This window comes from Cyrtonyx montezumae, unplaced genomic scaffold (assembly GCF_038088225.1).
Source record: "Cyrtonyx montezumae isolate F1298 unplaced genomic scaffold, pur_monq_1.0 scaffold_21, whole genome shotgun sequence".
Taxonomy (NCBI): Eukaryota; Metazoa; Chordata; class Aves; order Galliformes; family Odontophoridae; genus Cyrtonyx; species Cyrtonyx montezumae.
In genome coordinates, this window is record NW_027071948.1 from 1,069,524 (window position 1) to 1,095,009 (window position 25,486).

A 25,486-nucleotide genomic window follows, 5' to 3' on the forward strand; every position below is an offset into this window, starting at 1 on the left:
ACCTCCACTTCATTTTTCATTTGGGTACGATGAAACATTTTTTCCCATGGAAGGAAAAGCCCGCTCTTTGTGAGCGTGGCACTGCCAGCCCAAGTTACAGTAAAGGTTAATCACAAACAAGAGACAAGTAAAGTAGACAAAGAGCATCATACACTTCACTTTTCAATGGATGTTTTCATAAATGTATGAATAATTTAAATTATCATTGCTGAGTATTTATTCGAGTGTTTCAGGGGAAAAAAATGCCTCCTCTTTTTTTTTCTTCTTCTTTTTTTTTTCCCCTCCTTGATTCTTTTCATTTCTGTCTCATCTCTTTTATGTGCTGCATCGGCTGTTTTCTTGCCATCTGAATCAGTTTTTCGGAACAATGGGATGTATGAGGGCTGAGGGGGCAGTTGAAGAATACAGCCCTTGTTGTACACTCTGTGACTTGACATTGATTAATGAGGGTGCGGACATGGGCAGAATTTGATAGAGAGGGAAGGGGAAATTGGAGGACCTGAGGGCACCGGAGGAGGAGGGCGAGGAGATGACAGCGCGGTGCCAGCGGCGTGGGGCTGCGGGAGCACGGCCTCGTGGAGCACGCGGAGCACCGCAGTCCCCACTGATCCTGCAGGCCGAGGCCCGGGGGGTCAGCACTGCTCCTTCCTTCAAGCAAACGTTTGGCCCTAAGAAACTTGTCCGAGGTTTTGTTGTTCGCTCTGGGAGCTCAGCCCCCACCCGGTTGGTTTGCTTTCTAAGCATGTAAGCGTGGGGTTTGTGAGCTCTTCTGCAGGAGCCTGACACCTGTGTGTGTCCCACATGAGCCCTCAGAGCCACCGCCTGGACTTCAGCTGCTACCACTGCGGAGAGACCAGAGTTTTCCAACTCCTGTTATTTTGGTAGGATATCTGTCTTCTAACGTAAATTAACTGTGCAATCATTAAGGTTGGAAAAGACCTCTGAGGCCATCAGGCCCAAATGTCAACCCACCCCACCGTGCCCACTGACCACGTCCCCAAGCATCACATCTCTGTGGTTCCTGAACACCTCCATGGATGGTGACTCCACCACGTCCCTGTGCAGCCCGTGACAGTGCATGACCAACGGGCTGCTGCTGTGGGAGCACATATGGGGAAAGTGGCTGCCCTGGAGGTGACTTACAGAACATCTTGGATTTATTGCTATTGAACACCTTGATGGCAACAGCTGACTGATCAGAAATCTTTTCGGAAACCGCTTTTGATGCAACCTGGAAACAAAAGTGCATTTTCAGCAATTTCAGTCAATATTAACGGGGCGTGGGTGGGGGACGTCCCCCCCAGACAGCAGCAGCGCAGGTTCCCCGGTCTCAGACTCAGACTGCTTTGTCATTCTCCTACACACCAACCAAATTTCACCCACTGGAAGCACCTCTGCTTCCCTTTGAGGACAACTGGAGTGCACACAGAGGAGCAGAAATTTCCACGGATGCACAAGGAAAGTCCTCCCTCCTCCTCCCCCTCCCTGCTGAGACCCCACAGCCAGCCCCATCACTTCCCCCAGACGGCCCAAACTTGGCTCCTGGACATCAATCCCTTCTGGGCACTGGAGATTTGCACCTCACTGCAGGGCTTCCAGCGTGCCCCTGCCCCACGCCCAGGCCGGCAGCCCAGCGATCACCTGCGATGGCAGCCACAGAGGGTGACCCAAGCCCTGGAGCTACTGAGGGAACAAATGAGAGAGCTTAACTAGAGCAAGACTGGCATAAAAAGGAAAGGGGAAAAAAGAGAGGAACAAAGATTCCGTCCAATTTGCTCTTTTCGGCATTGTAAAAACTGGCCTGTTTCCCAGTATATCACTCTGCCATTGAATAAGGTCAATTGCAGAGCAGTTCTTCAGTCATCCTGATGGGTTTTCATGAGAAAGTGAATGGAGTGCAAATTAGCCAAAGTCGTCACAAGCTTTTTTACTGTCACTCTAAGCCTGACAGTCCAAAGGAAAATGAGGATTAATAAATCTAACGAACTTTCTCTATTATCCAAGCCAGGTTAGGAAACTATTTATTGTCTCTCTTTTTCTATGTTTCATCCATTTTGCCTACTGTGGTGAAGCATTTCAAGAAGAAAGAAACAACAGACGCACGCACACACACGCCTGCGCGCACACACGGCGCTCAACCTCTCCCAGTCCTCCAGACAGAGCTGCAGACACACAGCGTGGCAAGGTGCAGGTGGCAGGGCAGGAATTTGAGGGAGCTCTACCTTATATGTGGCTTATAGTGCTGTAGAGTCCTTATGGCTGCTGATTTCCACCAACGGTGATTTGCTTGGTGTGCAAAACGCATGCATTTTACAGCAGAAAGAATGATGGCTCTCAAGTCTCAGCACCAATTAAGGTATCTCTCATCTGTGATAGAAATGCAGGGGCAAATGACAAACAGATCAGTCCTCTGCAACTGCCCCTGGAGATACGTGCCCGGGAGGGACCAGAGCGACTGCAAGTCACCTGCATCCCACCACAGCCTTCAGAAGAAGTCACCAACTCCGTTTTCTGATGAGTAGTGGTGTAGCAATGATGGAAGCAAAAAGTTTGAGACCAGGGTCTTAATAGAAACACCCATAGTATTAGAAACAGGGACAAAGATAAGGGAATGTTGAACCCCACGCCAAACCAACATGTTTTTTAGATGAAACCAAAATGCTGAATATCAGCACTGGCCACAGTCTAATATCACGGAGTTGTAGAATCACAGAATGGTTTGGGTTGGAAGGGACCTTTAAGATCACCCAGTTCCAACCCCTTTCTATAGGCAACGATGCAGTTTTGCCCCCAGTGACCATGAAAACCCTGATTCCAACCTTGCTTCTCCTCTCGGTGTCAGTACTGGCAACACTTGCATTCCCCTCCATCATAATTTGGTAGCTTTCTTTCATTCAGAAGAAGGAGAAAGGTGAAAGAAGAAGAAAGCAGATTTCATTCTGGAAGCTGCTCAGAACGCTTCGATTTGCTTTAATTTCTTCCATAATTCTTTGAAATAATCAGAATCAGAATAATCAGAATAATCAGAACCGTAGACAAAAAAAAATCATCAGATACACTGTTTGACATACTCCTGTCTGCAGAGGGTCACAGAGCACTTTGAAGTCACAACGAAGAGTGGGTTTCAGCACTTCACTTTCACCTTTCAGGGGGAGACACATCTCCGAGTGACTGCCTCTGGAGGAGGCTCAGCTGCAGCCTGGCTTACCTGGGGGTAACTGCTCGGCACTCAAAGCATCTGGGCTCTGTTGAGATTTCCCCTCTCCTGCTCCTACAGTCACTTGTCATTCCATTTAATAAGGGAGAAAACTTTCCCGACCATCTAAATTATGCCATTCAAGATATTAAGGAAAACACACATACCCTGAAGTAAAGGTAAAATTATGCTGCAATCATCAAATCAGCCTTCTCTTCTTTATCCCATCTGTATATTCTCCTTGTAAATGCTCAAGTATTGGCTGGAAAGCTGCCCGAGCAGCACAGTGCTACCTGCCTGCCACTTGAATCGCCGGTATTTTAATCTCATCAAACAATCCGAGTTTTTCTCCCTGCTGTTTTGACTTTGCTGTCTCTAAGTCTTGTCACATCCACTAGCTTTTGAATAAGTGCAGAACTTGCATTTACAGAATTTGCAATCTGCAAGATTGTTTAAGTGATTTATCAAATACTTTGATTGAACACTTATTGCCGTTCCAGCCCTGAATCTCATTTAAATTGACTGGGCTTGACATAAGCCTTTAGAGGGAATGCAGAAGTGAGCTGGGCTGTGCAGGTAACCAGTAACAGCACAGGGAACCAGTCCCACCAGTCCAGCACTGGGGATGCTCGCGGCCGAGCGATGCACTCCTACCAACCATGACAGCATGGGCTGTTTCATGAGGATTCTGGTGTAACGTGCCTGCAGACAGGCTCGTAGTGCACACAGCAGCCAGCATCACCCAGCTTTGGCACATCACTGCCACAGGTGTTGCTGTCCTTTTGTGCCCACAGACAACGTGTGGATCAGGGCTGCAGGGAGGCGGCTTGTCATGATTTAGGGTTGAACAAACCCAAGCTCTCCAAGCACGATTGCTCTCACTGCAACATCCCCTTCCATGGCATAACCCTTTAGAAACAAAGCTTAGAAATCAATACGAGTACACCAACACTATAATTTCTTCAAAAACAAGTAGAGATAGGCCAAAACCAGAGGGGATTTTGGGCAGCAGGGGCTCAGAGGTGATCAGAGACGGAGTGTTCACCATTGGTAACAAGCAAGCAAAGCCTGAATAAGTGAAGAGAATTTGTTTCAGTTCATAACAGATTAAAGTGACATGCTTTTGCAGAGTAATGGTTGCGATTCTGTCCTATTAAATCCGTTGTCTTTCAGGCTCATGGCATTTTCAAAGCTTCCTCCAGACTCATGTGGGATAATGCACTTCCAAAAAGTAGGCTCTAGGTATGCACATTCTTAAAATCAACCACTCAGCCCGCATCCAAATAAAAGTGAGCTTTCCTACCCATTTTCCCCAAGAAAGGAAGCTCAGAGCCCTTTTATGCATTGTGAATGGCCCACCTAATTTAGACTGAATTATACCCTAACCTTCATTTCCCCTTTACTTCTTTGCTCCATTCAGCGGTTTCTGACTTCAGCTAATTCACTAACAATCCCAGCTGGTCCTTCCCAGCTCCCAGTTCTTTAGCACATTGTCCAAGGAAACTATGTGCTCCCATCTACACTGGTATTCCACTCTCCAATTAACCTACTGCTGAGAGGCTTTACCCCTTTCCACCATCCATTCCTCTGCACGCACATTTCTTTTTAACCTTTTACTTCTTGAATTAAAGTTTACAGGATCTTTCCCAGGTGAGAAGGTGTTAAATTGATTTGCTGGATACACAGGAAGACACAGCACACAACCAAGGGATGGCTATGAAAAAAATAGTCGGGTTCATCAAGAATGCATTTCAAAGCCAAGCATTAAGGAGCAGATGCTTAAGAAACAAGTAAACAAATAACAAAGGAATTTCAACACTTGCTGTCTGACAGGTATATGCTTGTTCTTCCTGCTGAAACCACGCGGAGTAACCAAGGTCAGCCAGAGGTACAGCTGCTATCTGATAACACAGCCCTGCAGGAGCGCTGCTCGAGACGTGGCGATGGATTTTCTATTCTCATGTTTAGAAACAATCCATCGTTTGCTATCTCACAGTGCTGAGGGCCTGTACCCAAGCACCGTGCCTTCATGCCCACCACCACCCAGACATGTGCACCTCGGATCGACTTTATTCATCACTTCAGCAGAGGGTTTTGTCTAATTAGGGACACTGATGACCCCAGCCGTCAGACACCTGATCAGCACTCCTCTGCTCACACGAGCAGAGTGAACCAGGCTGGCGATGATTCGATCCTGAGATAAAGGGCTTGGACACCTTGAAGACCCTTATCCCCTAACCACGTAATTATGGACAGAAAAGTCCCACACAAGTGACAGCAAACCTCCGTGGATTCAGGCCCTAGATGTGACTGTCTGTGGGTGCCCAGCACACAGCCCGGGCTGGATCTCATCAGAAGGTTCTCCTTTATACACTGCCGCAGTTATCCCCACAAACACTTTTCCAGTAGATCAAGACCACACTTGAAAAGACCCAGACTTTAATGCAGCATGCTTCCTGAAAGCCATTTAACACCGTATTTCCTCATGCCATGCCAAGTGTCTTCTTTTTAGGTAAATGCCACAGATCTCATTGTTGACAAGATCCTCGATGAAGCAAAGGTAGTGAGAATGTGACTGATGGCTGTTAAACACCCACCTCCCCCAGTTCCTTCCTTCTCGTCCATTTGCTTAGAACCAAGCGAGCATAATAGCAGCAAAGTGCTCAAAGTGGTTTTCAGAATCAGGCAGTGAGAAAGTCAATATGGAGCAGTGTGTCCATTTGTTTTGATTTATCTCACTAACTTCAATTGACAGTTAATTCATCAGAGTAGGAAAATGCCAGTCTAGTGAAAACACAGCTCGTGAAGGAGAGAGAACGGAGTGGAAAACAGAGTGTGTGGGTAATACAGGTAATAAATTAAAAGACACAGTATCAGTATTTTATCAGCCACATTCTGAGCTTGCTATATTCTTACTCTTGCCAACTGGAGTTTATAGGAAGCACTAAATTTAAACATGTGTTTACTGATACATATCATGCACACGTGCCCCTTACAAAACGAACCCATTTGGAGAAAGAAAAAACCACTCCCAACTTCCAGCAACACCAACCGAACCACATCTTTATAGCTTTAAATGCCAATAAACAGGAGTTCTGAAGCTCCTGGAATATTTATTTTCTTATTTTTATCAAGTTTGCATGCTCATTAAAATCTAAGCACAGCTGCAGTGGAATGCAAGAAATTAAGCTCATCTCTGCCCACTTCCCAGGAAACCAGGCAAGAGCCAAAACCCATCTGCTCTGCTTAAAGTATCTGCACTGTGCCCCAAAAGCCTCCAGAAAGGCCTTTTTCTCCCTTCCCCGCTGCTGAAATTCAGTTTTTGATAGGATATAAGCACTTACAGATGTCAAAAGATGCCTCTGCGAGTGGAAGTGTCTGTACATCTGCATTTAGAACAGAACTACAGTTGATGGGTCGTGAACATCTTCCATCTGAACACAAGTAAATACACACCTGGCTGTAACCTTGGCCACAGCGCAGTACTTTTGCATTATTAACCTCTTTCAGTATGAGATTAAACACCACCACTGCTGAGTGCAGAAAAGACAGCATCCACCCTTCGACCACAACTCCCATAGCTGCAGCTGAAAGACTGCGAAAGCAGAACCACGTTATGGAAAAGCAACACAGAAGATGCAAAGAAATCGCAGCCTGAACTTTCAGCCAAATATCTAAATTAAATCAGAAGTCTTCCAAAGGTCTATAGAAGCCCTTTTTTTTGTTGCTGTTGCTGTTACAATCACCAGCCACTGCGTTTCAAGGGCTTTTATTGCTCTGGAAGGGAAATGCCAACTACTGTGCTGGGATTTATTGGTAGTTGAGGTCGCAGAAGATGGGGAAGCCTCACAGCCAAGGTGCCATGCTTGCTCAGCACACACGTGGGGTTCCTCACTGAATCCAGTTTCCAAGCACCGTGTGGCTGCCGTCCACCACCCCTTGCCACAACAGTTTTCTTCAGCATAGCACTGTGGAATCATTAAGGCTGGAAAAGACCACTAAGCTCCCGAGGCCCAACCCCAACCCACCATGCTCACCAACCATGCCCCTCAGTGCCACATTTACCCTTTTTTGGAATACCTCTCCAAGGATGATGAAATCTTTCTGTCCCACCGCTCAGTTCCCTGATGCACATCCCTGCACTTCCATCCTCTGCCTCCTCTCTTTCCTTCACCAGAAGTTCAGCAATAACAAGAGGCCAAATCACATTCCAGAGGTGCCAAACCTCTCTGCATTTTTACACGTGGTCACTGCTGCCAGCACACAACTCGTGCTCTGCCCAGGGCCGGCTGCAGAAGATCCCCATGCAATAATGCAGGAAGAATAACCAGCACCACCACTGATCCCAAGGGCTAAGCCACCGGAGCTGTGTTCAATTCTTCCCTTGCAAAAGCTGTCGAGTCACCTCCACTGAAGTAATCCACCACAACGACTCAAGTTTTACAGGCGAGGATTTTTGCTTGTGCTTTAACAGCAGAGTTTCCAAGTTCTTTATCGACCCTTTCATGAAATGAAAGATGAAGAAAGCTGGAAGGTGGGAGGACTGAAACAATCTGCTGTCCCATGGCACAAGGGGCAGCGGGACCCCATTCCACCACCACAGATCCCACACCGTGCAGACAGCCGTGCCGACAGCTCCCCTCATTAAGGGCCCTGCTGCTGGCTCCCCCCCTCACAGCAAGCCCCTCGGATTACGGCTGCTGTCAGCCTAAAGTGGATCTGTTATTTCACGTTGGCCAAGTTCACCTTAATAAGAACTGTTTCTCACAGCACTGAAGCCGTGCTCCCGTTGACATTTTTGCTGTTTTGCTGCACATAAAAAGAAAAAAAATACTTTCAGTGCAGATAGATGTGTAATCCAGTTGTTCGTGTTTGCTTTAAGTCAACACACAGGTTGGTTTGAACTCACAAGACACCTTTCTGTCTGCTCTGCCCGGGACAGAGCGCTGACCCCAAGGCCCCGGCAGCACAGTGTGTGCCAGACCCAGCGCAGGGCTTTATCCACATCCCCACATCCCTCTTCTTTCCCAAACATTTGGCTTTGGTGATTCCCCCCCCCCCCACCCCCTCCCTTCCCTTTCCCTTCCTGCAAGTTTAAGGCAGTTCACCACTTACGGTCATTTACAGCTTACATCTCAGTAAATCCAGAAGGTGTCTGATGAAAAAGAGGGACTAGCCAAGCATCTTAATCCCCCTGTTCATTCATGCTCTCTGTAATGTTCTTTCAGGCCTCTGCTGAGAGACTAGGCTGAAATGAAGGCTGATAAATTAGTCTGGAGGGAAACAAGGCAGATTCTGCTTGTAAAAGGTCATTCCAACTTTGTTCTGGGTGAGGGTTTATCTTGACTGCAGCTGCGACAGACAATGGCCGGGGCCTAAACGGCAGAAATCCTAGCTCTGCTCATGAAATTACTGTGCTGATAAGGGAGAATGGACTTCAGTGAGATCTAAATGGGAAAAGGGAGGTGGGGGACAAGGGTGAAATGTAGGTATTTTTGAACATGATTGAACAGGGATGGCACAATGAGATGTACAATTAAAGCGACGACTTGCCCGGGCATTATCTGAAAGTGAGGAAACATACTGCTGGTAATCAGATCAGAAAGGGAAAAAATGCCACTTCTGCTCCGAGCAAAGCGCCCGAGCACAAACACAGACACGAGGGGCTGAGCTCCCATCGCAGGGGGGGTTATGAAACGCTTCAAACAAAGGTATTTCTTAGAGATCAGGGCTTCCAGACCGCGGCATCGTTTATTACACGCTGCCCCGCTCCCAGCAGCTACAGGAGGTATCCTTCATTAGCAACGTGCTGCCAAGAGCTGCCTCCAAAAGCCTTGCAGAAGCGTGTGCATGAGCAGGACATCTGCTCGGGGGAACGCTCCTCGCTGAAAAGCACTTTCCTTTTTTTTTTGAAGCACATTTTGTGCATTTCTGAGACGGAGGATAAGTGACGGCAAGTTCCGACGGAGCCCTCCCAGCCCGATGTGTACACAAACGGGCTCGCCTCGTGAGACAGATGCCCCTCCTTTATTTACCCGGCCCACTTGAATGTGCATGTCTCTGATCAGTGCAAACACATTAAACGGTCGCAGTGCGCTGTCACCGGTCTGGATCCTGATTAAGGTAACCAGCTTCCACTCAACCCACTCAAACCATCTCGTGATCTGTTTGCTTTCACAGGGGACAGCGAGAGCTGGGAAATGGAAGAGCTGTACGGGCAGCTCAAGGTGAGGATGCTCACAGGGCTGCTGGCCTCAGCCACGGCTTGAAAACAGAGCACCCAATCAGGAGTAAAACTGCCAGCAACACCCCAACGCCCAGAAATGTTCCAATCCCACCTCGTCTGCCACCGGACCTCCTCCTGCAGACGTATGCCTTCCACTAACGTTCCTAAATGAGACTCAAAGTGAGCTTCACGCCTTCCCTGCACAAACAGACCGTGTTTTGCAAGGCTGTGAATGCTCAGTACAAGGCCTGTCTCATTTTGTAGAGGTCCCAGTACATTGCTCTGATGAAATAAACAAAAAGTGGAAAGGATGAATAATTAGCTGAGATGTTAACAGGTGAGGAACAAAGACCCAACTATGTCTGACTACTTAAGAAAGAGCAACAGACCCAACTTTTCGTTTTCGTCTCTGTGTACAACAGCATAAATCCTTTTGCGTTTCTGGAGCCAAACAAGAAGCAACCGAAGTGCCAAAGTGTGAGAAGTGCTAAAATCCCACAGAGTAAGAGCCGCTATATTTAGCAGTTCTCCAGATCTGTGGTGCTGTTCCCTGTTTGCTATGGGAAGAGAAGGACAGTGCCAAATTATGTGGACAACGTGATTTCCCCTTTCCATAAAAGCAATGAATGTTTTACTCTGGAAACTCTCCCGTCGTGCCTTTCCTCCTTGCGTTGCACAGGTTGATGTGAAGCCACTCTCTTAAAGCCATCAGACTTCACAATTAACCAGGAACTCGAGCGAGGTTCACTGAAAGCTCTGCTGATGCCCCAGAGCTCACAGCCCAAGCACAGCCCTGAGCACTCATCCTGAGCAATGATTCCAAGCTGAGCTTGCTCTGGTGCCTTAACACAACGGTTACTGGAGCTTGGAGATGAAGGAGAAGCTCTCCATGGAGAACAGCTGGGTGAACACGTGAGATTTTTAGCAGAGAGCCTGCAGGCTCCCTACAGGACACAGCTTCCCATCTGCTGCCCCACGGCACAGTGCGTGCTGCCCACCAGCATGCAGCACTGCACTCCTGACCGTGCAGGAGTGGCCAGCAACTACAGAGCAAGTCACTTTGCACTGCTTCCACCTTCTGAAACTGCAGCTGAAATAGTCCGTGAATGATGCTGCCCTCCAAGTCCCACGTATACACAAGGTTTAATTCTAACTGATTGATCACTGCCTGTACAGAAGCCTCCTGTGCTCCAGCACTCCGTCACCCAGCACTTCTGGGAGAGGACAAAATAAAGGTTGGATTTCTATGAAGGTTAACATTCCACAGGAAGAAATAGTGCCCTGTATTCTGAAGTCTCCAGACAACAAAAAAGAGCTCTTTCTCAAATCCTGTGGTATACATTGAGTTATTCATGGGATTTTCTTTCCTTTTTTTTTTTTTTTTTCCCTTTTTTAAGCATCGATGATAAAATGCCATTTCAGAAGCTGGTATTCATGGATGTCTCTCGAAGTTGAAAAGAAAATATTTATTTCCTTTTTCTGCTTGTGAATCAGAACGTTCTATTTAAAGAAAGTGCCCTCTGCCGGATTGCTCATGAGTTATTACCCCTTATGGAAATAAAGGAGAAATATCAGGAGGTATTCTTAGTCATTCCCTTTCCCTGTCTCTTCTTGTTTTTTCCCTAATTCCTTATATACCCATGTTTTAGAGAAGTGCCTAAGATAGAGCAAGACATCTCGCCATTCCTGGGCCTAAAAAAGATCTACTCTTTTAACCCTCACATTGAGGCATTTGGTGGAACATCAGAAAAGGGTACAAACGTCAGCCCTTTCGCCCTGAGTATTGGTGGATGCACTTTTAATTTCTGTCCACCGTTAGGACTGATATAAATGCTCCCCACCCCGCCAGACTGAGCTGTACTGAGCAGCTCCCTTCAGGCTTCAGCCTCGAGGAATAGCTTACCTGCAGTCTTATAATGCACCGATAGATTCAAGTACAGAGCACCAAGGATGTCTGACAGCTGCCAGCAGCTGCTAGTGGTACCAGCACATCCGAGAAGTCCCAGCGTGCTCGTGTGTTCTCCATTCCATACGAACCCACTTTTCCTGCTTTTTCAGGACTCCAGCACTCCCACAAGAGATGATGGGGCCGTTCTGCTATTCCCAAGCCAAAGGGAAAGGCAGAGGCCAGAGAGAATGAATGAATCAGGGGACACACGAGGAATAGCTACAAGGAAATGTCATCGCATCCACTCAGCCTGCGAGCAAGAGAATACGAGCAAGGGATGAGAGGTCCTGAGATCTCTCAGCTCACTGAAAGCCCCGTACCTCTTTTAGTGTATTCTGTTTCAGAACTGGACAGACAAGGACACGCTGACTGCAACGAACTGTATCGGCATTTAAAGTGAATTTGGGCGGTACGTTCCGCTGACGGGGAAGCGTGACACAGCCGTCACATCCAAAGAATGCACACAGTCCCCTTCCTATTTTAATATTTTCAAGGCCTGAGGAGATACAGCCCAATTCTCCCCTCAGCCATCGCTGCTGGTCCTGTGAAGCCACATTTCCTTGCCATTTATGAGCACTTCTGAAAACAAACAAACCCGGCCCCGTTTAACTCTGTTCTGTGGGAACCAGAAGGTCGAACTGCTGTGAATCCCTGACACCACACAGCACTCAGAGAACAGCAGTTTTTCCACTGGCCCAGATGTGAAGCCAAGAATGCTGCATCTCCAGCTGCCAGCTCTTATTTTTTGCACAGCTTTTCCTCCTCCATGGGACAGTTTCTATCTTTGCCCCAAAGTATTAAAGGAAAGCACTTATTTTACACGTGTTAAGAAATAAAAGCCTACCTTGTCTTGTTGAGTCAGAGCTTTAGTGCTGAAGAAGTCTCTTCTGTTTCAAATGAAGGAACTAACAGCATCTTATCAGTGGGATTGACCCCAAGAAGCAAACTGAGCTAAATGCACATCTGACTGCTGCAAATTCCCCCAAATTCAGCTGCTCTATTTCCCTCCACGATGCAATTCCCCCTCAATTCTTCTCTCAATAAGCAAAATAAACAGTGCTATGATAAACATCGCTATTTACTTATTTACTATATATTTATTTAAAAGGATCACGATAGCAGTGGTTTGAAGCAGGTGAAGTGGGTCACCCGTCTCGACCCACTCGCTCCTGTCTGCTTAAAAGCAAAGACACCCAAAACAACGGGGAAAAAATCCTCTCTTTTTCTCAAGGCAAGGCACAGCACACTGTATTCCCTGTGAATGTTCAGGCTGTTACTGGGAATAAAGGGTAAGCTGACAGTTGCAGCAAACAGCACTCTTCCTTTGCCTCCTGGAGTGAGGTGTTTTACATCAGAGCTGGGTCGGGATCAGACAGTTGGGATGAAGGAAGAGCAGAGCTCTGCCTCACACGGGAGCCCGTGGCTCCCGACCACGTCGAAGCAACGCAGTTATCTGCTCAGTTTCAGTTTCATTTTCACAAGCGAGTCCTAGCGAGGCTGGAGGAGAGGAGCTATTTCTGCAGCGTTCGTGTGTGGGATGGAACACAGATCCATTTGCAAACCAAAGCCCTTCAGCAGATCTTCTAGATGCCCAAAACTGATTTTATTATTATTATTATTATTAAAATCATATCGGAAAAAACCAGTCGTGCTCAGAGGGCAGATGTGTGCCCCCGTGGACCCAGCACGGACACTCCTACACACCAGCACCAGCTGCAGCTGCCCAGGACCCTGACAAGGTGCTGAAGGTGCCCATATAGTGCACACCCCTCACTATTAATTGTTAAAAACAGACCCCCCCCCAAAACCCCATGTTTTAGGATTATGGGTTGGGTGGGAGCATTAGCGAGAGTATAAGCTGCAGGAAACTAAACGAGGACTTATCAGTAAGTGGCAGTTTGGGTGTAAAGAACAATTCTCCTTCCTAACAGAAGTGAGTAATGTGACTAACAGAAGTGACAATTCGAATGCAGTGGCAATGAGTCCATTAGCCAGCTCTGATTAGTTATCAGCGAAAGCCTTCCAAAAGCACTCAATCTCGAGCCATTGTGAGTCCAAACCACAAGTTACAGAGATGCACTGTCAAAAAACGAATGTCAAATTGCATCGGGCACATTCCTCTTTGCACACAACAGAAGTGGATTTGTGAGGCTCATCGCTGCTGCAGGAAACAACAGGCAGAAACTGTACGAAAGCAGGACAGAGGCTGGTGAATGTGATACAGAGAGGGGGGGAAATTCCTCCGTTTTCCTCTGCCTACTCAATTTCACTGACAAAGGACAGAAATGCTTTCATGGTACGGATGCTGAGCACAAGTGGCTGCATGGAAAGCTGCCCAGGACATCGCTCTGTGGCTGGAGGAGGACACAGCCTGGTGCCACCCAGTTTATCCCAGGGATTCCTGCTCAGCTCAAAGGCACCCCTGCATTTTTCTCAAGGGAAATGGGGAGGTTTGGAGTGACTGCAACTTTCTGAACTGCCGTAGATGTACTGGGAAATGAATGGCTTCAAGAGTACCTGCAGGAACAGGCAAGGTCAAAGGAAGAGCGTCGGGGTGGGTTTCAGACAGTGTTTGAGGACATCTGATGGAGGACAAATATTCCTTCCTTTCAGCCACAAAACGTTCCTGTCAAACGGGAGAACAAAAGCGCCGCAGAAATGTGAGCGGGGCCGTGGAGAAAGAAAGTGTGTCCGTGTACACCACAAAAATAAACAGTACCACAAAGTCAATGGAGACCCAAGCTAACAGATACGGCCTGTATCACGCCTGGCACCCCGTGTGCAATGGAGATAGGGAACAGTTCTTAAAACCATGAATGTAAATACAAACCTGTACCAGAAATCTAAAAGACAAGGACAAAGTTATGCCAAGGTCACAGACAGAAGGACCTGCACTACTCAGTTTGGCCAGAATTCCAGCAGCCAGACAACAGGAGCTGGTGCAAAAAATACCCCCCACAAACTGTTGCTTAAAACGTATTTAAAATTAAAATTAAGGTCACCTTTAAGTGCTAAGGTTCAGAAAACGACAGCTCCCACCTTCCTGCAGGAGCAACTTCCACACTGCAGCCTACAGAGAGCCAGAACGGAGTATTTATTCCCCAAGGGAGTGATGGTGCTTCCCTTCAGCACATCACACTGTGTAACCCCGAGCTGCCCACACCCACAGCCCCCCTAAGACCACCAGCTACTGCCAGCATGTTGACAGCACATTTTTTTCTGATTATTTCTTCCTTCAAAAAAAAAAAAAATCATTTTGAAGATGACATGGCAATACCAAGCAAGTATTCGGCCACGATAATTCACAAGAAAAGAAGCCAACACAAAGACAAGCTCCAAGGAATGGAGCTCTACGTGGGGAAGGTGGGGAAGGAAACTCAGCTGTGTGTCCCCTGCATTAGGAAAGAGGAAAGGGGTTTCAGACACGGACCCACACTCTGATTTCAGCCCTTCAGGAGTTTCCTACTGCAGGAGAATGACGAGATCCGATTGAGCTTTGTTTTCAGGGCAAGCGTGCTCTGCTTCTTCATGCGATACGGACACGTTTTAAAAGTAAACCAAAACATCTGGACACAGCTCCTCGGGCCTCGCAGCACCTCGCTGCTCGCCCGTTTGTGGAGACTTCAAAAATCAGCAGTGTAAATACAATCAGACAGTTTCAAACTCCAGGTTGGCCTCTGGGGCCTCGTTTTCTAAGCTACCGGGGCTCCTGCCAGCACACGCCGCCTCTCGGTTCTGTGCCACTGCTTCCCAGCAGCAAGCAGCCGAGCAGGGAGACTGCATCCGTGCTTCAGGCGGAGGAAAGGAGCTAAAACTCCATCCCCACGTGCTACACTTCGTGGTGCTTAGAACCTGCTTTAGTTTAGGACAGCCCGTGCAGGTGTGGATATTTTCAAGTCAACAATACAGCAGCGTAAGGGAGTTGCTGGGATAAGCCCCCCGAAGCGGGGAGAAAGACACTGGAGTTCTGGGATAGTGCTGCTTTTCCCACTGAAGATGGGTTTTGTTTCGTGCTGAGGGAAAAATGACTTTTGCATTCCTTTATCTTTGCTGCAGAGCCAGAGCTCAAAAACATCTAGGGCGTTAATGGGTACATGCTATTTTCTATGACCAGTTAATAGTGCCTGCACAGCTAACACGGAGTGGAAGTCAAAGGTAACACACCCAACTACAAAACATGACGCGACTAATCATATTTCTCCCATTGTGACAAGTTCTGAACACAATCTGAAAATGACAAGCACTTTAAGGAGTGACCCAACATCATTTGCAACCAACCTTCTAAAATGGTGCTGGGGCAGTACCTGCAGCCCCAGCAGCTATCTTCAAGGATTTCTGCTGCTTTCTGAATACTGCATGGAATCTTGGATACAAAACACTCAGGGATATGGCATTAGCAAAGTCACTACCTCTGTCCCCACTCAGACTCGACTCGACTCGCTTTATGAACAGTTTGCAAAGACAAATGAATGTGATTACCACACTCGGCACGCTTACCTCCCATCCAAAGTTTGTTTCCTTTAATGTGCTCCTTTGTACTGTCATATAAGGTCCAAATCTTTCCCCAACTTCAATCTTCTTTTTGGCCCAAATCCCTAGCCCTGCCCCTGGAATCGAAGATTCTCTGAGTTCAAAATCTGGTGGGATTGGAATGTCATCAGGAATGTAGACGGGAGCTTCATAGGGCGAGCCCTCCTTGGGAGTGAAGTCCTCGCTGGTGGGAAAGGGTGATGGAGGTCCGACAGGGATGGGGGACATAATACTGTCCTCTGTTTCCTCCTCTGCACTTTCGCCAGCAAGGAGATCAGGGTCGGTCTCGTACATATTATTTACAATCTCGCTGTCACCTAAAAGGGGAAACAGCAGAACAAAACACACTGAAATACTCACGTGAACATCAGTTTATCTCTTCTCGGGACAAAGTTTCACATAGTCTAGTTCACAAACGTTAGGGACAGTAGTGGCAGGAAAAGAGGCAGTGCTGTCCTACAGAACTGAGGTGGGGCTGAGGTGAGGACATCCATAGGGGCTGCACAGTGCTCGGAGCTAGCTAGGGGAGGAAGGAGCACGAGCTGTGTCAGCTGCCTTGCAATAACAGAGGGAAGAACACACACAAGAGGTGCATTCGAGGCTCTGTGCCACCAGTTACTGTTTGAACTGGGTCAGGGTATTTTGAAAAGGGAAAGGAAAAGAGTAATTAAGGTCAAATCTGGCTTCAGATTCTACACCCACAAAGCATAAGCCATTTGAAGGACTTTTGTCTTCCTTTATCAAATGTAAAGAGACTCTGTCTGCTCAGGATTGGTGATGCTTGCATCTAAGCTCTGCTCCACCCCACAGTGGCAGCAAATGTGTGATCTGCAGAGCTGTAACCACAGCCTGTTCGAAGGGACACTGTGCTCAGCATCCTCGGGGCAATCCTGGAGCCCCACAGCTCCATGCCCAACACAATTCCAGGCACCACAGCGGGGAGGAACAGGGGGAGCTGCCCATATGTGTGCATCTGGGGAGTGCAACCAAACGGGGAAACCCAAAGGTGAACAGCCTTCACCCTGCACAGAGCTCCAAGCTTCATTTTCCACCAAACAATTGGGAAATGAGCACTATGTCAGCGAGCGCAAATGATTACGCTTCAGAGAACTACAAGTCAATTCCACTACTAAACTTGTAACAACATGCATCCATTTTCTGGTTTGCTATTGGCTTGTACGAGCTAAAAATATTCTTCAGCTATCCCTCCCTCTTCCATCACTTTCCTAAAACAAGTGATTACCAGGATGCAGCGAAGGGCAACGCCATAGGAGGTGCTCTGAGTGCTGGGCATGGGGCCAGGCCCCAGGTCACCCTGCCATACAGGCTCGCACGCAGCCCGTCCTTCAGGCTGAAAACACCCCGCTGCCTCCTCCCTACCTCCACACTCCACATCTCTCCCTTCTCAGTTTTTGAGGATGTCACCTCTTATACTCTCGAATAAGCGACACGGGATAGAATATCTTCCACCGAAATGCGTTTTCAGTCCTTTTAAGACTCCTGTCTGAACCATCAGTGGTTTTTCAACAACTCTCCTGAACCACGTGTGTTAGAACAGCTATAGGATCCTAGGATTATCCCTGTGAGCATGAAATCCAGGGAGAAATTTTCCAAAGGAATGCTCCTGAAGCCAGCAGCCTTCATCCCAGGGATGCATTTACCTCTTCGGACTGTAGTGCTAAACACGGCCTTGGGATTGGAGACCTTTATCACACTGAGCTGATGCTCCAACATCATAAGCTGGGCTTCAGCAAGCAGAGCCCAGCTCTCGTATTTCCTATGTCTGAAATACGATGCATGTGCTTATATATTTAGTCCATACATATTCAGTTCTGGCTTCCCAGTGCACAAAGGTCATTAATGAAGTTTCCCTCTAATTAAAAAAAAAAACAAATCACATACCAGTCACTAAGAAATTATGGCTGTATACAGCAAAAATGGTTCCTATTCAGACTACACGCACTGGAAGTTAGTGCAGCTACAACATAAAAAAAAATCCATAGTAATTAATCACAAATTAATGCTGAATTAATAAAAAAATACAGGTCTTCTCATTAGCTAGCACATCAGCTTCATGGCATAGACTTCGCCATTAATTGAAACTCAGCATGCACTATTATTTCCTTCCAAATCCGGAGTTCACAGAGCAAAAATTTATGTCGGTTAATGCCCAACTTTTCTATGCTAAACAAAAGACACTGTGTCTACCGGAGGGGAAAGCACCTCAAGGTATTGCAAACAGTGGTTAGTTATGCACCAAAATATTATTCTAAGAAGGTAGACTGGAGGCAGAGCTCCTAGAAGAGGTGCACTGAAATGCAGAATCAGATTTAATAGAGTGAACGGTGCAAAAGTAGTGGCAAGCAACCAAGGTGGATGAATGAAGTGCCTTGGAAGAAGGCAGGCTTTGAGGAGGCAACGAGCATTGACCAAATAATCAGCTGAAATTTCCATTTCAGATTCTGGGAATAAAAGTGGTCTTAGGCAGAGCCGGCGGTGATGCCAAGCATCAGCACGGGCGTGGAATGAACCTGAGGAACGAGAGACACGAGCTGTTCTCAGCATGCTAGAGACCAAAAAAGGGCCAGTACGTAAGGGATAGGAAGACTGGAACTGAAAATGGTGGACTCGGGGGATCATAAAGTGTGGGGATTTTTCCAGGAGGAGTCAACTGTGAGGCTACAAGATTCAAACGGAACGGAAACCGGGCTTTTTTCATTCAAGAATTAAAAAAAAAAAAGAGGGCAGGGGAGGGAAACAGATGAAGGGGAAAAGAAAAACACATTTGTCATCTAATACAAGGAGCTGAAGTATTTTGGGAACAGATTTGCCATCTCTCAATTAAACATGAGGCAGCATGACTGTGCTTTCATTGCACAGTAGTTCCCACTATGATAACAAGCCCAACAACCGCCCCATTGTGGGCACGCTGCATCGAGAGGGACTCCCACAGTGCATGCTAATGGCTGAGCTCTGCTGCCATGGGGAAGCAGCACCCAGCACACCCAGCACAGCTCCAGCACACCCAGCACACCCAGCACAGCTCCAGCACACCCAGCACACCCAGCACAGCTCCAGCACACCCAGCACACCCAGCACAGCTCCAGCACACCCAGCACACCCAGTACACCCAGCACAGCTCCAGCTCCCGTTGCCCACCACAACAGCAGCATCTCCTCTGCATCCTCAGAATGCACCTTCTGTACAGAGGGCACATCTCCTCCTCCTTTTTTTTTTTTTCCTAATAAAGACTTTCCTGAGCTCATGCCTAAGCAGCCCAGCAGCAGGCTTTGCTAAAGAAGAGGATTTTTGATTCATTTGCCAACTTTTTTTTTCTGCTCTGGCCTTCTTGGAGCACAGAAGACTGCCTGCTGCAGCCTACAAACGTTTCCTCTGCTAGAAAGTGCAACCCTCCTTACTCAAACATGTCACCAGAAACAAGCTTTCATAAGTATTATGTGCTCCATAATCCTGAACATACTTGTGGTTGCTGTAAATGTTTTCTCTCCTGGTATTAGCAAGTCAAATTATTTTCTCCTCTATGATTAGCCTCTTTTGCACTTAAGAAACAGGAATTCCAACCGAGTTGAAAAGCAAAACTAGGTTTAGTGGAGCATGACCTGTGAAAAATTGCAAATGACACAAGTATAAAGACACCTCACTTCTGAGCACTGTTAATTCAGCCTCTGATATGGGATAATCAGGCCACCTCTGATTAAATCTGAATTTACTCTGAAGCTGAGCCCAGATCCCACTCTGTGTTTCTGGAGAAGTCCTTAGCACAGGTAATCTTTTCTTTCTGCCTTTGCAGATGCCAAAATGAGTCTCCTTAGAGGGCTTAGGACAGGGAGCACGACCACTTCTTCCCAAGCAGCCTCACTGAGTGCAACGTGACCATTTCAGGAGTGAAACAACTCCCAGCAGAAGTACCACCATCACCCACTGGGCAACATGCAAACAGATGTACGGCCACGCACACAGCTTCCTCAGACGACGGAGCTCAGAGTGAGAAGGATGAAATTCTGCCCAGTTGAAGCCAGGGGATATCGTGAGTTGGATTATTTTTTTGTCACACTGATGCGTTTAAATGCTCAGAGTAACAGCTGGGAATAAGCCAGACAGATTCGGTTCGGGGTTCGTATCTCAGCAGGGGCACTCAGAAGCACTCTCCTGTAGTGCTCGCTGCACAAGCTCAGCTCTGCTCTGCAAGAGCTTCCCCAGATGTTAGCTAGATGTCACTAAAACATACAGATGTGCACGCCGGGCTATTCCAGGAATCCCAGGCAGGTTCAGCAGCTGGGTTTTACTTCTGGTTACAGCTGATGCAGCTGGGAGGAGTCTGCCTGCTCACACTACTGCGCTATGAAACCTCCTGGATTTCTGCTCATCACTGCAGCATCTTCCAGCCTGCCCTCTGTTCCACCCCCCACGCTGTAACACGAGTGCTAAAATAAGGGCAGAGCACATTTTGCAGCTCAGAAACCGTCTCCAGTTGCACCGAGTTCCCCCACAGCTTGACTTGTGCGTCACTTAATGGTGACAACCGTGCTGTCCTACGTCTGCCCCTCTCCTAGTGGCAAGCACTCTGGAATGTCTGGCTATGTGAAAAGTGCTACAGAAATACAACTTGACCTTACTGTTATTGTCATGAAACTAAAATTAGTCCTTCAAAGCTCACTAGCGAAATTACTCCGTAAAAAAAAGAGCCATTGAAAGGTTGTTTCCACAGATAATCAGATATGGGCACAGGCTGAAAATCTGTGTGACACCAATGAGGTTCCTGCAACAATGCAGGCACTGCTTCAGCACTGGTGAGGGAGCTCATGAATAATCTATTTAGCAGCTGTAATGAAAGGAAAGGAACGAATGTTAAAGGAAATGTTGGTAAAAGGAACAATGTGCTGGATTTAGGGCGAGGGGGGTGACTTGGGGGGGGAGGGGGGTGTTTGTTTCTTTTCTATGCTTATTAATATTGGTGTAGAGTATACGGTTCTGCTATGGAAATGCCCATTTATCCCAAGTGCCCCGGGATCTGGTGCATTCCCAGAGCATCTCGGATAGGAAACCTGCAGCACACAGCCCGGGCTGCTCAGCCAGCACACGCTGCCTGCAGCTCCGACCTTGAAGCAAACACAAACCCGGGCCCAGAGCTCCATCCCTTCTGCAGTCAGAACTCCCAGCGAGAGCAACGGGGATATTAAGAGCAAAGAGAACGCGGGGCTGAGCCCATAACACTTTTGTCATACTCCATGGCATTGTGCTGTTGGCTGACACACGGTGACTTTCCAGGCTGAAATTTGGCAGGCGGCCCCAGGATGGGATGCTCACAAAAGCTGCCCATTTTCACTTGTGTGTGAAGTGAACAGCGAGCTGAAGTCCACAGCACTGCCAGGTCAGAGGATCCCTCTTGGAGAAGTGGTTTTATATTAATACGACATACGTGTTAAAAAGAAGAAAAAAAAAAGCAGCCACGGGTGCTGTCATTTCCTAAATGACAAGGATTACAGGTGCACGCTGCATTCCTGCTTTGCTTCTTGAGCAGGGAAAAACATCCATCTGCAGTGCTATGCCTGAAAGAAGGCATGGGATGTGTCACACCCCCAGGACACACGTCCGTGCACATTTCTGACGGCAGGGTCTGTGCCCATTTGCTGCACACTCGGCATGTTTCATCAGGAAAAACAACACCGACCATTTTTAGGACTGCTTTGCAGCCGAGCAGAGCTGGGAGGAATCTCCAGCATCACGGCCCAGCTCAGCCAAGAGTGCAAACCCCTGCACTCATGCATCGTGTGTGCGAGCACTGCCAGGGCTCTCTGCCTCTCAGCACAGCACTGCCCACCTGTAAGCAGCCCGGGCTGGGGGTGGGGAGCACCCAGCAGCACCCCCCAGGCAGGGGCTCTGCGCAGCGAAGCATCGCAGTGATCAGGTTGCCACCTGATGGCCACAGCTGAAATACAAAAGGAGATCAGGAAGCTCGTCCCTAACGCGTTATCTGTCCGCCCCTTATCTGATGTCCGTGGGTCCGAGTGCTTGGCAGCATCTGCTGCCCTATGCAGGCTGCCCTGACCCCATAACGCAGGACTGCCAAGCTCCTGCTGTGAGCCAGCACCAGTGCCTTGCAGCACTGGACCCACAAGGTGACCCCAACGCTCGTGGGATTCCCTATTTATTTACCCTGCTGAAATGAAGTCAGGAGGAGGCACAAGTTCTCCGGGTGAAATTTCACCAAAGAGCAACTGAGAAACACATCTCCTTGGTGGGAGCTCTGCGACCACTGCGTGGTGGGTGCCCCCACCTATTGCTCAGCCCCTATGGGCTCTGCCCTCGGGGCTTCAGGACATAATACACACACCTTCCCTGATTTAATGTAGAACCACTGTGGGACGCATTAAAAACCAATTAAGTCCTGGAGAATACCACAAACTGCAGAGTTATTCATTGAGGGAGACAGTGAGGGATGAGACAGAAGGGGGTGGGATGAGCAGGAGGGAACAACTCAGCCACGTGCAGTGTGCCCTCTCTGTGCATATCATACCCATTTTTTGGGTTTCACCCTTGGAGTCTGTTTCGCCTTGAGCAGTTTGGGTTATGCTATGCAAAACAAGCAGCTGTGCCACAGGTGTAGGAGCACACGAGGACTGAGCACAGAGCAGCAGAATAATCAGAAGGGTTTTAATAAACACCCTCCAAAGCAGCCACTGCAGTACTCAGCTGCGAGAACGGGTATCAGGGATCACAGTGCTTTTGGTTTTAGGTTAAAAAAAAAATAAGCTTTTTTTTTTTAATGATGGGATTTCTGCTGGCAGGGGATGTACAGCAGACTCCTGGAAGCCAAAAAAAGCTCTGTTATCTCTTCATTAAAGGCACTGGAAAATAGAGGAGCCTTTGGGATTTCTGTCCCTCAGCTACTGACAGCGTGATAGCTCCAACGAAGCGTTGCAGCGAATGACACATACACTTGTACCAAACCTTTGTGAAGCTGAAGTGAAACAACAGAAAAGTCAGGAGACGGAGAGGAGAAGGAAGATGACAGCGCTCCGACTGGGAACGAAAAATCCTAATTGCTTTGCAGCGGTTTTGCTTATTTTTGCTTCAAAGTCCCCCACATTTGAAACCTAAAGGAGCATGGAAAACGCTCCAGTTGGGCAGAAACTCTTTTGTTGGAAACGCAGCAAAGTAGAACTTTCAAAGATAATCTCCCCACTGAGAGGAGCGGCACTACTTAGAATAAATAAATAAATGCAGCGAGAGCAGCTCTCCAAAAACTAACAAATGGAGCCGGGCATTTCGCTCGGTCCTGGACGTCAAACCACAGAGAGGGAATAAAGCATTTGCAAGTCTCCAAAAGGAGACCTTGCAATTGGAATTCACATCTTTGCCAAGTGAAAGCTTTTCGGCTGTTGTCACCGTCTCATTGTCATTCCGCTCACTGTGGGTTCCCCCGGGTCCAGAACAGGACTCCCGGCACTATTAACATCGCAGATTAATAGCGGTGGGGAAAGACATTTTCACAAACATGCTAAATATTAATATTAATCGATAACAATTTCTATTTCCTAACGTTGGGCCAGACAGACATACCCCGGGCGTGGAGGGGAGGAGGGAGAGCACAGCGAGGGAAGGGACGGTGTCAGCAGACTGTGCGGAATAAAGGGAATCAGGGAATCAATGCGGGACGCGGGGCTGAGCCGTGAGGTGGGTGTCAAAAGCAGAGCTCTGTTGTCAGCACCACCGAGGCACACATTTCAATGCCACAGCACTGGTCGGGTTCTCCATCCCCGGCCAAAAGCATTCCGGTGAAGCTCACTGATGTTACGCCGCGCTTCGAGCAGCAGAGCCCTGCAGGAGCACTGAGAAGTGGCTCTGCACTTCTTTCACCACCCTGACATCACTGTACTCTGCAAAGTGCTTTCCTCGATGGCTCCTAACACCACCTGTAATATATGCTTTTAATTCAGATAGGCAAAACCGTGCTGAAGTTCTAGATGGGTATTTCAGGCCTTGGACTCAGCTTATTTTTCATCATCTGTAACTTCTACTTTAATTAGAAAAAAAAACTATAAAAACTTGTGTAGTTGTTCCAACGAATTAGAGCCCAGCAAAGCTTTTAAAATTCAGTCTTTGGAAGTCTTCATCTCACATCCCTTTCATTTCGAGCAGCAGCACACCAGAAGATGCACAACCCCCACTATCACATCAGTTCCCATATTATCCACTACATAACCACTGCACTGGTTAACCCAAACCAAACTCTTTCAGCTCAAGATATAAATTCCACTGCATCGCTGAGATTGGTCCTCCCTGAGCGGTGCAAGACTTGACAGGGCAGATGCACCATGAGCATCCCATGGCTGCATCCCAAAGGGAACATCCCATGGATATGACCTGCTGGGGGCATCCCATAGCTGCATCCCAAAGGGAACATCCCATGGCTAAGACCTGCTGCTGGCAGCTCCTTCAGCTGCTGCTCCTGAGCTTGTTCCTCAACACTCAGCTATTCCTAATTAGATATAGTGGTTTGGTGACACAGTCCTGCTGCTGCCCCAAGCCTGTGTTCAGGGCTGGACTGCATGGAATCCCTGCCCATGGGAGGCAGAGACAGAGACACATTTCTCCTTGGGAAATGTGAGGCAGGAGGTGATGAGCAAGGGTTTCTGCTTAAAAAAAGTCAGCTGGAAACAACTTTCACACTTCCTACGTGTTCCCCTCCAAAGCACATGGAATGCAGTGGGGTTTTAATGTCAGCCCCTGCCTGGTTTGGGCTTTTCTTCCAGTGCTCCTGCACATCCTTAGCTTTACTCAAAGCCGTGTTGGGCTTGAGACCACAACGAGGCTCACAAATACTGGTTATTTCTGCATGTCCTGAGCATCCTCTGGGCACCTCTGCAGAGCCCGGTGAGCACAGAGGTGGTCCTTTTCCCACAGCCTTTAGGAGCAGGAATTGCCCATCGATCTTCCATCACTACAGTTATCATAACTTAATGATGAGCTCCATGGAGGCACAAACACTGCATCACTGAATCTCAGGTGTGCATCTGGCCAAGGCACACCTCTGGCAAAACCACCTGGCCAACTTCCAGCTCATTCAAGCACACAGGTACAGAGAATCTAGCAAAGTCTGACCTAGAGGTCTGCCAGCTATTTCCCACCTTCGGGCTGGGAAACTGAGCCACTGCAGGAACTTCCACTGAGTTCTGTCTCCAAAGTCACCTCTGACTTTTTCTGTAAAATTGAGGACAGTGTCAACCACGGCAGACAGGAATGATGGTAAGTTCCACTAATGGCAATGGGACATCACACCACGTGCAACCCTCCCCTGGCACTCTGTGACAAATACTGCTGTGTGCTTGCCGCTGGGGGCCAGGACATGCCCAGAGAGCTGCTCAGCAGCATCAAACAACAGCTGATACATTTGCAGGAATCCCACCCTAACCTCCAAAGGAAATTCACCCGATTCCTGGGAACTCTACCGTAGTTTCAGAGCCATTCAACTTCCCAGTCACACCAAGTATTCTTACGGCTCGGCTTGACAGATCCATCCATTAACATCATTATTTTTAAGCTGATTTCATTAGATTGCGCT

The 25,486-nt window shown here is 47.9% G+C and overlaps 1 protein-coding gene across 1 annotated transcript in view; it reads right to left on the reverse strand.

The window, feature by feature from the left end:
• PRDM16 (PR/SET domain 16) overlaps positions 1 to 25,486 on the reverse strand; it is a 192,367-nt gene that overhangs the window by 98,817 nt on the left and 68,064 nt on the right. The window contains exon 2 of the mRNA XM_065737906.1: positions 15,868 to 16,217. Within this exon, the coding sequence (XP_065593978.1) occupies positions 15,868 to 16,217 (350 nt within the window). The remainder of the gene's footprint in view (positions 1 to 15,867; positions 16,218 to 25,486) is intronic.